Source organism: Myotis nattereri, assembly GCF_964212035.1.
Source record: "Myotis nattereri genome assembly, chromosome: 5".
Classification (NCBI taxonomy): Eukaryota; Metazoa; Chordata; class Mammalia; order Chiroptera; family Vespertilionidae; genus Myotis; species Myotis nattereri.
In genome coordinates this window covers 108640177-108654400 of record NC_138080.1, presented here as the reverse complement: position 1 = coordinate 108654400, position 14224 = coordinate 108640177, and the positions used below count along the sequence as shown (strand labels likewise).

Below are 14224 nucleotides of genomic sequence, written 5' to 3'. Positions count from 1 at the left end.
CTCAGTTGGCATCGGGGACCATTGGAGATTCAGAGCCACGCGTGGCATGGTCACTGCGGTGTCAGAAAATGAACCCGTTGGGGGACAGGCAGTGGGAGGGGAGCCGACAGTGGCGGCGGCTCCAGGGAGAAAAGAGGGGCAGTTTGGCTGTGAGGTGACGAGTCCCCAGCTCTGATGCTGCCATGAGGAGGGTGAGGGCCCGTGGGTCTGGGTGGCGCCCGTGGGTCTGGGTGGCGCCCGTGGGTCTGGGTGGTGCTGTGCAGTTTTCAAACAGCCTCACACCTGCTCCCTGTGTGTACCTGGCGACAACCTGTCAGGTGAGAGCAGGTGAGCCCCACGAGCCACATGGAGGTGCTGGGACAGTGGCCTGGGCTTGGAAACGGGTGGGCCCAGCCCTCCCTCCCTCCCTCTCCCCCTCTGATGGCTGCAGTGTCTAGGAGAGAGCAGGGCAGTTTCCTTTGTAATCATGTACACATAAGGGTCTGACTCAAATGTCACTGGGCTGAGACCGCGTGGCTAACAAGTGACAGAACTGGACTCCTGGTCGGCAGCCTCTGGTGTCAGTGTGACTTCAGAGCAGGTTTCGGCCACGTGGGTGACGTCTGGACGCCCCTCCTGGGGGCCAGGGCAGAGCTCCCGGGCCAGTGGCCGGATGGTGGTTCCCGCTCCCGCCTCCCTTTAAATGCTAATCATCACAGGGGCTGAGCGCTGACCTACGAACCAGGAGGTCACCGTGCCTTTCCCGGTCCGGGCACAGGCCCGGGTTGCGGGTTCATCCCCGTGGGGGGCGTGCAGGAGGCAGCCGATCCATGATTCTCTCTCTTCATGGATGTTTCTCTCGCCCTCTCCCTTCCTCTCTCTGAAATCAATAAATATTTTTTAAAAATGCTAATTATCACAGAAAATGTCCCTGAGGCCTGGTTCCTGATTCCAAGCTGCAGGCGGTCGGCTTCCTGCTCAGGCCTGGGGACAAGCCCTCTGGGAACACTCGTCCCCCCGCTGGGCCCTGCCCTTGCACAGAGGGGTCTGTCGGTCCCGTAACCCCTTCCGGCCTCGAGGGCTCCGGTGCGGGGTGCATTGCAGGGCGGGTGCGCTGGCCGCAGGGCTTTTTCTCACTCGAGGAAATAAATGTTTAATTCCATTGCCCACAAATTTGCGAGTCACTCTGATGACAATAATTAGGAAAAAGGGAAGAGGGCTGAGAAGAGTTGGAGGTTTTTTAATAAAGCGGGGGCGGGGGGCATGGGCTGGCGTTGGAGGCCTGAGCCTGTGTCCTCTGACTGGGGCGGGGCCTCCGTGAGCTCTGATGGGGGACAGAGGACAGAGGATTCTGGAATCTCCCGGGTAGCAAGGAGGGCTGGTCTCTGATAAGGCATGGGTGTGGACCCAGATGGGGGTTTGCACGTGGACACCCATTCTTCCTGGCACCGTTGTTACAAAGCATCCTTGCTCCAGAGCACCGCCCGTGCGTCAGTAAAGCTCGGCTGGTGCACACGCGGGTGCTTTCTGGCGGCTCCGTGGGCCCGCGTGTCGTCTCTTCTGCAGCGACTGTTTAATTCCTGTAGGTTTACAGTTCGTATTGTGCAGTTTCGTTCTTTTTCAGAATTGTTTTGTCTATTTAATTCCCTCACTTTTCCCCATACATTTTAAAGTCAACTTCCCAATCTCTAAAAGCTCCTAGCAACGGCGTTGCTAGGGTGGCATTCAAACCCGAGACCAGTTTGGGGAGAACTGATGCTTGGTTAGGTCGCCTCCCAACCCATTAACTGGCTGTGGCTCTCCGTTTGCTTAGGTCTTGCTTCTGTGATCACTGTTCTGACTTTTTAGCATCCAGCGCTTGCATGCAGTTGGTTAAATTTATGTCTACTTCCTGTTTACGTTGGTATTTTAAATGGTATTGACTTTGTCATTTTAATTTCCAGTTCTCCGTTGCTCATGTTTAGAAATACAATTGACCTTTTAAAAAATAGTTTTCATTGATTTCAGAGAGGAAGGGAAAGGGAGAGAGAGATAGAAACATCCGTGATAAGAGAGACTCATTGATTGACTGCCGCCTGCACAACCCCTACTGGGGATGGAGCCCGCAACCCAGGCCTGTGCCCTGACCGGGAATCGAACCGTGACCTCCTGGTCGATAGGTCACCGCCCAACCACTGCAACACCGGCCAGGCCGGGCTACCATTGACTTTTGACTCCCTGTTCTTCAAGGACAGTTACAGTGTGTGTCTAGACTCTAGAGAGAGGGGTTTGTTTTTTCCTTGTGCTGTTCTCTTTTTCTTGCACTGGCTTGCACTTCCAGACAAAGCATGTCAGAACAATGTCTTGGCTTTGTCCCTGATCTTACGGGAAAGCACCCCGTCCTTGTATCTTAACTACGTGTTGTCGAGGCTTATAGGTTCCTTTATCAGGGTTAGTCGTTTTCTACTTCCCTGGGAGAGTTTGTAAAAGCCAGTATTGGATGTTAAATTTTATCCAGTGCTTTTCCTAAATCTATTATGATGATCACATTTTTTCCTTCGTTCTATTGACATGGAGAATTACCCTGATGAATATTTGACTGTTGAACCAGCTTAGCATTTGTAAGATAACCCCCACTTGATAGGGATAAAGTATGATTTTTATATATTGTAGAATTCGATTTCCCGATATTTTTATTGAGCATGTTTGCACCTGTGTTCATGAGGGAGACATACGGGTCTGTAGTTTTCTTGTCTTTTAATGTCTTTTTCTGATTTGGATGAATTGCTTTTATTTTTCCTTCAAACGTTTGGTAGACTCACCAGTAAAGCTTATGAGCTTAGAGTTTTTTTATTGGAAGGTTTTAATTGCATATTCAGCTATTTAATAGCTGTAGGACAACTTAGGTTGTCTATTTCTTCTTGAGTAGATTCTGTAAGTGAGTTTCTTTACAGGAATTTGTCCACCTCATCTAAATTGTTGAATTTATGAGCATAAAGATGTACGAAATGTACTCTCCTCTCTTAACGTCATGGGATTTGGAGAGGTGTTCCCTGACATTGGTGATATTGGCAATTTGTGGTTTCTCACTTATTTCTGATTAGTCTGGCTCAAGGTTTATTTATGTTTTAAAAGAATCAGCTTTTGATTTTGTTGATTTTCTCTATTATTTTTCTAATTTCATTTCATTTATTTATGCTCTTTTTCTTTACCATTGCCTTGAATCAGCTTGTTTTTGGTTTAATTAACTATTACACATTCTTAAGGTAGAATCTTAGATTATAAGGTAAACATTTAAATGCTATAAATTTCCCTCTAACACCTCTGCACCCCATAAATTTTGATATGTTGAGTTTTCATTTTCATTAAATTGGAAGTGCTTTTCAATTTTCCATGTGACTTCCTCTTGGACTCACGGTTATTTTGAAGTGCATTGCTTCCTTTCCAAACATTTAGGGAATTTCCACCATCTTCCTGTTATTAATTTCAAGTTTGGTTCTTTTAGGGCCGTAAAACATGCATTTTGTGATTGGCATCATCTTTAACTTGTTTTGGTTTGTTTGGGGCTTAACCTGTTTCTGTCTTGGTTCAGTTCCATGTGCACCGGGGAGAAGGTGTGTTCTGCCGTCGGCGGGTGGATTGAAACATTGGTATCACGTGGGTCAGGCTGCTCCCCGGTGTGGGGTGTTCAGGGCTTGTGTCTCCTCCTGATTTTCTTGGTCTGTTTTTTTTAAGAGCACTGCAGTTCCCAGCTGTAGCAGGGGACGTTCCCGTTTTCCTTTCCGTTTCTCGGTTCCGCCCCTGGTACTTGGCGTTCTGCGTGCAGGAGGCTGCCTGTTCTCGGTGAATAGGTCGCGCCATCATATGTGACCTCCCTCTTCCTCCTCGGCTCCCCTCCTGGCAGGAAGCCGAGCGCTCCTCGTGGTAACATAGCCTCTCCAGATGGAGTCAGTGTGTGTGTGTTTCTCCATCCTTCTACTTGTGAGCTACTGTGGCTTTGTATTTCAAGTGGGATTCTCTTAGATGCCGCATAGTGGGGTCTAGGTTTTCATCCAGCCGATACCCTGCCTTCTGCTGGGATGTGTGGGCTGCCTTTCCCAAATGCTCTCACCCCGCTGCCCCATACACATCGTCGACCCCGATGTTCGGTGTGGGAGGCAACCCGGCGTGGCCCGTCCGCTTCCTCTGCTGGTCTCGCCCTCACGCCCCATAGCCACGCGCACTGTGCCTCCCAGTCACCGGGTTCTCCCATAATCCCATGCCTTTGCTCGCTGCACTCTCCCAGGGAGCGCGCCTTTCTCAGGCCTCTTCCCCAGGGCCGGGCCCGGCTCCGGTCTGAAGCCTCCCAGCGTGTGCGCCGTGCAGAGACGCCCTTCCGACTGCACGAGGGTGTCCCCCGGACTGTGACTCCCTGGGGGCGGGCCCCCTGGCAGGTGCACGGTTGGGCTCAGTAACAGAAAGGGAGAGAGAGTGGAAATTGTAATGGGGCCCCTGTGACAGGCAGACGCCTGGCCTCCGAGAGCGTAGGCAGCGGTGCCCACGGGAGGGCGATGGCTTCATGTGAAGGTCAGTGGGGGAGCGTGGGCGCCTGCGGGGAGGGGCGCCCACAGGAACCGGGTCTGGTCTCAGAGGTCGGGGAGAGAGAAGCTGGAGAAAGCTGGGTTTGCTCTCCCCTCGGGCCCTGGAACGGCTCCCTGGGGACGGGGCTCCGGGCCCCTTTCCCGCCGACCGACGCCTTAACGAACTCGGCCGCAGAGGAGAAATGGCCCAGCCCCTTTCTCTGTGATGCCAGCAGCTCCCCTACATCGTCACGCGCCCGTCCTCGGGGCTGAGTGCCCGTGCGGCGGGCAGCGGCTAAGAGTGTTTCCATCTCTCCCCCTCGCGCCTCCTGTTGGTTCCTGTCTCTGGTGGCGATGCCTGGCACAGTGCCCACCGCGCCCCCCCAGAACGTGCAGGCGGAAGCGGTGAATTCCACGACCATCCGCTTCCTGTGGAACCCCCCGCCCCAGCAGTTCATCAACGGCATCAACCAGGGATACAAGGTACGCGCCTCGTCCCGGGGCGTCTCGGAAGGTCCCGGCCTGGGGGTCAGCGCGGAGACCGCTGCCCGTCCTGGGGTCACGGGAGTCACCCCGGTCCTGGCACCAGCTGTGCTGCTCGGGAACTCCTGGCTGGCTTTCCGCGGGGGGAGGGCGGGGGGGGGGCACACAGCACTGTCTCCTGAGAAAGGCCTCCCCCGTGAACATCCCCGCGTGAGGGAGCCCCACCTCGCGGGTTGGGATCGGGCTTGCAGGAACCACTTCCTCCCGGGAGGGACCCTGCCCGGGGGACACTGAGGGACATTTGTATCAGGTGAGGAGCGGCGTCCCTCCCTCGGCTCCTGGGACGGAGACCTGGTGACCCAGGTCACCTCTCCGCCCGGAATCGGAGGCACGGACCCTCCCCACCCTCCACCTTCCCTTCGTCCTTCGTCGCCAGAGCATGTCACCTTCATCCATGTGCTGGGGCCCAGGTCCCGAAAGCGTCATCTCTGTCCCCGTATCCCCGCCCTGGCTGGGCCTGGAGCCGTGGCCTCAGCGCAGTCATGACCGTCCGCCCGGAGGTGGGCGCGGGCAGACGCCTAGAGAGGAGCGCCCACCTCACGGCCAGACACGGGCAGTCTCGGGTGCAGAGGGGGTTTCTGCTCCGACACAGTCCATTCTTTCTCCGTTTGGATTCAATTTACACAAACACGTGTCTGCGCCAGCCCGGCCGCCGGCCAGCAGCTTGCCCGCCCTCGCCTCCAGGGCCCGCCGTCGGCTTCCCGAGAGGAAACCATGTGGATCAGCAGGAGGCTGTGCCGCTCCATCCGGGCTGACTGGCGAGGCCGGCGCTCGCTGGGTGCCTGCGCTCGCTCTGATCCGCATGGCTGTGCTCCTGTCCTGCGGCTGCCGCCCTCCAGCCCCAGGCCCCCCAATGTTTGGTGCCACAGGAACCCGCTCCCTCAGACACAGTGGCCAGACCTTGGGCAGCCCCCCTGCCACGTGTCAGCAGACTGTGTGGCTTTACGATGTGATGAGTGTCCTGCCCGCCTGCCCAGGCAGCTGCTGGACAGAAACTAGAAACAGCGACGGCTGTCCCAGTGCCACGGGCTCAGGCCGAGTCTGTGGTGGGCCTGTCGGGAAACACCTGTGCGTGTGGCTCGTCCGGGTCGGGAGTGACAGCTGGAGTCCGTGTTCCTTGCTGCCCAGCCACACGCTCGGCAATGTGTGTGGGAGGAGGGACGGTCGGCGCGTCTGTGCCAGGAGATAAAGAAGACGTTGTGTCGCGTGTGCACATATAAATCCCCGTGTTTGCACTCAGCAATCTACGAGATCTCCTTTTGTATTATTTTTTTTTAAATTTCACAGAGGAAAGGAGAGGGAGAGAGAAGCATCAGTGATGAGAGAGAATCATTGATTGGCTGCCTCTGCACGCCCCACACTGGGGATCGAGCCTGCGGCCCAGCCGTGTGCCCTGACCGGGAATCGACCTATGAACCTGACCGTGACCTCCTGGTTCATAGGTCAACGCTCAACCATTGAGCCACACCAGCCGGGCTGAGATCTCTTTTAAACTCAGTGCTTCTAGAAGTGCCTGGCTAGCTCAGTCGGTAGAGCATGAGACTCTTAAACTCAGTGCTTCTCAGTGAGATGACAAGGGTTGGATTTATAACGTCTCTTAATTATGACGTTGAAGGTAAATTTCACATGAAATTCTGGTGCAGACTTGAAGCCGTGCGACTAACAGGAATATCTTCCCAACCCGCTCCCCCCAGCTCCTCGCATGGCCCGTCGACGCCCCGGAGTCCGTCACCGTGGTCACCATCGCGCCGGACTTCCACGGAGCACACCATGGCTACATCAGCCACCTGCGGAAGTTCACGGCTTACTTCACGGCAGCCCTGTGCTTCACCACGCCCGGCGACGGGCCCCCCAGCGCGCCCCGGCTCGTCCGCACCCACGAGGACAGTGAGTGCGCCTGCGCCGCGGTCTCAGCAGCAACCAGAGCTGCTGGCGGGGCCTCCGGCCGCTTCCCTTTCATAGTTAGAGCTCTCTGCACAGCCTTCCCGAGAGGATGGGCTTAGTGTGACAGGGACTGTGTCTCCCCCCCCCCCCCAGGGCCAGGAGCTGTGGGGCACCTGAGCTTCACGGAGATCCTGGACACGTCCCTCAAGGTCAGCTGGCAGGAGCCGCTGGACAAGAACGGCGTCATCACAGGTGAGCGCCTGTCCCCGGGGAGGAGCCACGGGTTTGCCGCCCGCAGGCCTGGGTCACCTTCAGACAGAAGGCCGCCAGAGCACGTGTGTGGCTGCGTGTGCCACAGCCAGGGCCCGTCCCCACCCCAGGCCCTGCCACCACCAGCCCAGCCCCTTAGGGGTGTTTCCTGCTCAGCTCCAGCCTCTGAGCAGAGACCAGTCTCCCCTGTTGTCAGGACACACCCCCATGGCCTGCCTGGAGTGGGGGCTGGGCAGGGGCCTGGAGTGGGGGCTGGGCAGGGGCCTCGGGTGGGGGCTGGGCAGGGGCCTGGAGTGGGGGCTGGGCAGGGGCCTGGGGTAGGGGCTGGGGCAGGGGCCTTGGGGTGGGGGCTGGGGCAGGGGCCTGGGGTGGGGGCTGGGGCAGGGGCCTGGGGTAGGGGCTGGGGCAGGGGCCTGGAGTGGGGGCTGGGGCAGGGGCCTGGGGTAGGGGCTGGGGCAGGGGCCTGGAGTGGGGGCTGGGGTAGGGACCCAGAAGCCGGGAGGAGGCTTCAGGCGTCAGCTGTGCTGTGCTTTGGGGAGCTCTGGTGAGCACAGGGGCACCGTGATGGGGCCACCCCTCTGCCTGTGTCCCTGGTGTCCCTGCCTGGAGCCCTGCCAGCGCTCGGATGCCGTGGGGCTCAGAGGGCTGGGGGTCAGCAGACAGGCAGTGGCTTCTGATATTAATTTTTTTTAAATTAAAGTCCCGAGACTCTGCTCTCTGAGTTCTGTTCACCGGAAGTCCTGCTTCCTACTGTGTGACCGCTTTCATCCGAGGAGCGTTCGACGCCCCTGGAGCGGCAGAGCCCAGGTTACTGCCTGGGAGGGGAGAGCCGCGTTGTCAGCGGCTTCGCGCTGCCCGTGGCCAGGCTCTCCGTCACGGTCCCTCTGCAGGGCCTCCAGCGCCCCCAACCTCATCAGCCCCCCGGTGCGGACTCGGGCCGGCTGGGCCCTTTTCTCTGAGCCCCACACACGCTGGAGTCAGGTGGATAATCGCGGCTGTGAGGCCCCGCTGGGTGGAGCAGAGGGAAGTCGGGGTTCACTAGGAGGGGGGCTCAGGCTGGAGGGGGAGGCGGGGCCACAAGGGCTCAGGAAAGAGCCACTTTTTAAGGCCACGCGCTGGCCCAGTGAAGCCACATCCCTCATCCCCAGGGAGCGCGAGCAGCGGGCCCACAAATTAGGTGCCGCCCAGGACCATGCTGAGCGAGGTGCCGCCTCATGAAAATACGAGCTTATAAAAATGGAAATATGGCCGAGATGCAGCCATAATTTGAGGAGAGAAGGGGAGGCATGCACAGCGGCTGGCAGCCATCGGTCGTCACGCTGCGGACACTGAGGGTGCCCCCGTGTCGGGCAACCTGTCCTGCAGGTCACTGATTACCGTGGACAGGATGCGGGCGGTGCTGCCTGGGTCGGGGGAGGCGGGGCGCAGGAGGTATCTGGGGCACCTGGGACAGCCCTGACTCCGGGGTGCACTTTTCCAGGGCAGCAGCCTCTCCCCAGACTCTACAAATCTTGGAGATGACAGGGTGGCCTCCACTCCTGCCCTCGGCCCCGGGAGCCCCCCCCAACTCTGCTGTCCCCCCCCCCCAGGCTACCGGATCTCCTGGGAGGTTTACGGAAGGAACGACTCTCGGCTCACAGACATGCTCAACAGCACGACGCACGAGTACAAGATCCAGGGCCTGTCTTCGCTCACCACCTACACCATCGACGTGGCTGCCCTCACCGCCGTGGGCGCCGGCCTGGCCACCTCGTCCACCATTTCCTCGGGCGTGCCCCCAGGTCAGTGAGAGCAGGGCTCCGGCCCTCCTTCCCCCTGGAGTCCTGACGCTCGGAGGGCATCCGCCTTTGAGGGGGCCAGTGTCCTGCTGGACGGTGGGGTAAGTGGAGGGTGACCCGCTGTGGCCTGTTTCCCAGCGTCTTCTGACCACGACCCCCCCTCTCTTCTATGGGGGTTGGGGGGAGTGGCTGATGGGCAGGGAGCGGAGATGTGAATCCCCTCAGGGAGCTGGACTGGGGCCCCGCCGTCCCGGGAAAGGGAACCCCACAGAAGGAATTGCAGGCCTTGTGAGAGAGGAAGTGCCGATGTTAAAATAAATAATAGTGTCACCAGCCGGTGTGGCTCAGCGGTGGAGCATCGACCTATGAACCAGGAGGTCACGGTTCGATTCCCAGTCAGGGCAGGTGCCCAGGTTGCAGGCTCCATCCCCAGTGCGGGGTGTGCGGGGTGTGCTGGAAGCAGCTGACCTATCATTCTCTCTCATCATTGATGCTTTTATCTCTCTCTCCCTCTCCCTTCCTCTCTTTGAAATCAACAAAAACATATTTTTGAGAAATAGTGTCAAAGAAGAAGGCCAAGCCAGTAGAAAAATATTATGAGAATTTGAGTTGAGCCAAACGAATGCCAATTGCCGGGAAGCAAGAGTGCAGGCGCCCGAGGAGCATGGTTTTGCAGTTGCTCCTCTGCCTTTGGAATTAAGGGCTGGCACGGGGGAGATTCCAGGGAAGCGGAGAAAGCGGGCAGAGGTCCAGGGATAGGCAGAGCCAGACACGTGCGGGGGCCACGCCTCGGAGGGGCCCGGAAGGAGGCTCCCGCTGCCGTGGCGAAGGTGCTGACCTGGAGGCACAGAAACCACGGCGGGCGCTGGCAGGCCCTCACCAGGAAGTTACGGCGGGTGTGGCTCCCTCCTCAGCCTGCGGCCGAAGCTGACGGTCAGATCTCCTGGGAGGCTGTCTCCCAGAAGCCCCTCTTGCGGGCACAGTGGGAAGCATCCAGCTTCGTTCACTCGGGGAAACAATGCAGACGGGTTTGGGACAGGAAGCGCAGTGGGAGAAGGTGGGGAGGAAGGGGCAGGGCAGGGAGAGAGAAGGTGGGTGCAGGCCGGCGCTGGGGGTGGTGTACTGGGCGCTGGGCATGGTGCCCCCTCCCCCCCCACAGCATCCCTGGCGTTGGCCGGAAGGAGAGCCCAGGTGGCGGTCACGGATCTGTTGCTGTCCCTGAAGCTCACATCCTTAATGGCTGAGGGACCCTGTGCCGAACCCAGGAGCCCAGAAACGTAAAGAAGAGGCACTTGCCTTCGATGTGAACATCTGCTCGGGGTTCATTAAACTAGACATGGAAGGCACCGAGGCCCCTGCCCTCCTGGGCCAGCCCTGGCCGGCCACCGGGGGCTCTGGCCCCGGTCACACTGGCCCACATGCCCCGGCCAGGGCAGTAGGACGTGTCCTCAGAACGCCTTCTCTCTCCGCCCCCGGCTCCCTCCTTCCTGCCGCCCAGCCTTCTGCTCTAGCGTGTTGCCTGCGCTCCAACCTCGGGGCCGCTGTCTGCACCGCAGCTGCCACGCAGCGTGGACGCTTGGGGGGAGCCCGCCCCAGGGACTGCCAAGGGGTAGGCCCTCGTCATGGGGGGGGGGGGCGGGGAGCCTCAGGTCACGCCTTCCCTTCATCTAGTTGCCAGAGCACCTGCACGCGGGCAGTGGGGAGAGCTCGGCACTCGCCCCTGAACCCGTCGTCTCGGAAACCAGCCCAGGAAGCCCAGGCTCAGGGCCTGCCCAGTGCCCGGGTCAGCTGCCTGGGAACCGGGCGTGCACCCCTCTGCCCGCCTCCCCCGCCTGCTCTCCATGGCCTCACGGTCATGATCACAGTCGGGATCCGGGAGGGGGACGTGCGCTGCTGTGTGTGCTCTGAGGCCCCGTCCTCCCTCCTTCACTCAGCGGTGTCCATTGAACAGGACGGCTGCACAGAGGTCCCCACTGAGCCTGGCGTCCCCGAGGCTGCGAGGTCTCCTGCGCCTGCCCCAGCGCCAGCGCGAATGGGCGGCCCCGTAGAGCGGGGCCATGCTGGGCATGTTCCCAGGGAAGCTGTGCTCCTCCCTGTTGTTTGTTGGTTTTTAAATATTTGTATTGATTTCAAAGAGGAAGGGAGAGAGAGAGGAAGAGAGAGAGAGAGATCAATGATGAGAGAGAATCATGGGTCGGCTGCCTCCTGCACGCCCCCCACTGAGGATGGAGCCTCCAACCTGGGCCTGTGCCCTGACCGGGAATTGAACCGTGACCTCCTGGTTCATAGGTCGACGCTCACCCACTGAGCCACGCGGCCAGGCCTCTCGTGGTTTGAAAACACGCCCTCTGTGGTAGGAAGGGGTTTGGGAGGAGCTACTCGACGGCATGTTGTTCCGCCCCCTAAACTGGCAGAAGCTCAGTCTGTGCCGCCCTCTCCCGTTTCTCTCCAGAGCTTCCCGGCGCCCCGTCCAACCTGGTCATCTCCAACATCAGCCCGCGCTCAGCCACCCTGCAGTTCCGGCCGGGCTACGACGGGAAGACGGCCATCTCCAGGTGGCTCGTGGAGGGGCAGGTGCGCCTCTCTGACGGCCGGAGCGGGAGTCGCCAGAGAGCGGCGCCGGCTCCAGGGTTTGATGGGTCCTTCCCTGCGAGCCGTCCACAGCTGGACGGAGCGGGCGTGGGGCGTGTGTGGGGAGGCCGTGCTGGCAGGACCAGAGACCCACGGCAGGGCGGGTGCTGAGGACGGGGTGGGGAGCTGAGGGGGACCAGCTGACAGAGGGGGGTCTCACTGGACGTGGAGGAAGTGGTGATGAGAATTATAATTCAGGCTGTGAGGGGTACCCCGAGTCTGAGAGCATCACTGACTGTTTAACTCTGGTCCCAGTCAGCTGCCATCACACCAATAGGATGGATCCTGGGTGCAACGTGTCTTAGCACATGAATGAATGAATGAATGAATGAATGAGTGCAATCCATTCAAGGTCTGTGGAGCACGCTTCCTTCCAGGCGCTTCTCTAGGCGGGAGGGATAGAGCCGTAAGCGGAGCTGACCCGTTTCTGCGGGTTAAGGGGAGATTTCTCTCGGGAGGAGGTGCGCACGGCCCCCCGCGGGCCAGCAGGAGGCCAGGCTGGAGGAGGAGAGGAGATGGGCTTGCCGAGGCCCTGGGCGCGGCTCCGAGCTGCGGGGCGCGCAGGAGGAAGAGCCGGGCTGTGACAAGTGGGAGTTTCCTGTGGTTCTTGTGGGCAGTGAGTCCTCCTGGAGCTGCTGTGCGGCAGTTCACTCCTGGGAGCAGGACTGACCTGGGCTCTCCCTTGCGTCCCGTTTCAGCATCAGGAGCGGCCCCGTGCTCCCGGTGAGAGGGCTTCGCTGGCGTTTGGCCTGATCTCCCCGAGTGTGGCTATTTACCGGAACACCGATGTTTACTATGTTCAGTGAGTTTCCACCACGGCCGCCACTCACTGTAACCCTCACTGGCCCTTCTTGGTCAGGGCATCCCTCGGGGTCTAGGCCTCTGAGCCGAGCGTCCTAACCTTCGGTGAGCTCCTTGCTCCCGGGCACCGCGGGCGGACGGCCTAGGACCGCCCCCCTCCCTGCCCGGGCTCACCCCGGCCCTCCCACCAGGGCCGTGGCTGCCCCAGTGAATGGGCAGGGAAGGGGTGCTCGCTGCTGCTGGCTGGCGGCTGCTTCCAGGCCTTTCCGGGAGACGGAGAGGAGAAATACGCACTTTGAAACATCATGAATTCATACTGATATTTCCAATTCAAATTTAAGGATATTTTACTTGGAGTTTATATTTTAAATACCGTTTCTCTTCACTAAAAATGTGGGGGTTTTTTTAGAAATATTAGCATAATTATTATCTTTATCCGACTATGACAGAGTTTCAAAATTGTAATTTGAACGGTACCGCTAACAATGAGACCGCCACATGCGGTTTAAGGGTTTGCCCTCAGCCCACGTTACATGCGATGGGCCCCCCCAAACGCTGCCTGGCAGCCTGGTCCTTCCTCGGGCGGCTGAACCTCCCAGCAGCTCCCAGAGGTCTGTGCCCTTTGGGGGGTGGTCTTGTTCTCTCGCTTCAGTCTGTAGGGAGCGCTTTCTGTGAAAAGCACCTCACTCTTTAGCACACGTTCAAACCCTCTAAGCCTCCTTTCTTCCTGAGCCTGTAACTCGCTGCAGGATCCCAGCGTCACACCCATAGGAGGGCGTGTGCACAGGCGTGTCCCGTGCCCGCCGCCTCTCCCGGACTGTCCTCTGGGGGTGCCATCTGATTACAGGAACCCTAAAAGGAAGAGGTGAAGGGCGGGTCAGGGAGATGAGGGAGGAGGAGGGGCGGAGAAGCTGGGAGAGACCGTCTGGCCCCTGCTGAGTCTGTTCTCTTTCCTTTTGTCACATAAGCAGCTGCAGGAACCTGCACCCTCTGACCTGGCTGGCTGGCCTCGCTCCCGGCGACACGCAGCCTGAGCTCACGGCGCGTACCCTACCCCCACCCCCACCCTTCGAGCCCCTCCTCCCTTCACAGCTGCGTGGCCTCCCTGGTGTGGCTGCGGCAGAGCCGTGTGTGGGGCCGCCTCTGCCCATGGACATAGGATGGGCACACCTTTCCCATCACTGCCAGGACAGATGCCAAGCCCCTGTGGCTTATACGGCACCTGCGGGTCAGCTGATGGCTCTTCCCAGGGGATGTCAGACTGGGTTTCACAGGCTGAGATCCAGGGGTGGCAGCGCTGCGCCCCTGCCTGGAGGCTCCAGAGGCGTCCCTCTCCCTGCTCACGCTGGCTGTGGTCAGAGCCACGTCCTGTGCTGGTGGGACCCAGACGGCTGTTACCCTCCCCGACTTAGCCAACAGCTTTCCTCAGCTCCCGCCCCTCCCTGCACCTCTGAGCCAGCAGGGGCCAGATGGTGTCTCCCAGCTTCCCTGCCCTTCCTCCTCCCTCATCTCCCTGACCCGCCCTTCACCTCTTCCTTTTAGGGGTCCTGTAATCAGATGGCACCCCCAGATAAGGCAGGGTCACCCTGTCTCAATGTTTGTAACTTTCGTCACACCACAGGGTCCCTTTGGAAGGCAGCGTGCCCCCAGGGGAGGGCGTTATTCTGCCCAGAGGTGGTCTCTGCCTTTCGCATCATCATTATTGTGTGTTTTTGCCGCTGAGTCGTTGGGATGCATTCCTAGGAGTGGGCTTGCCGGATCATGAATCAGATGTAAATGGTCTGGACCCACGGTCGCCAA

The 14224-nt window shown here is 59.3% G+C and overlaps 1 protein-coding gene across 1 annotated transcript in view; it reads left to right on the top strand.

Moving 5' to 3' along the window:
• SDK1 (sidekick cell adhesion molecule 1) overlaps positions 1 to 14224 on the top strand; it is a gene marked incomplete at its 5' end in the record, with an annotated part of 547830 nt that overhangs the window by 472584 nt on the left and 61022 nt on the right. Inside the window, 5 exons of the mRNA XM_081093020.1 lie at positions 4885 to 5000; positions 6755 to 6947; positions 7098 to 7196; positions 8804 to 8995; positions 11445 to 11566. Of these exons, the coding sequence (XP_080949146.1) occupies positions 4885 to 5000; positions 6755 to 6947; positions 7098 to 7196; positions 8804 to 8995; positions 11445 to 11566 (722 nt within the window). The remainder of the gene's footprint in view (positions 1 to 4884; positions 5001 to 6754; positions 6948 to 7097; positions 7197 to 8803; positions 8996 to 11444; positions 11567 to 14224) is intronic.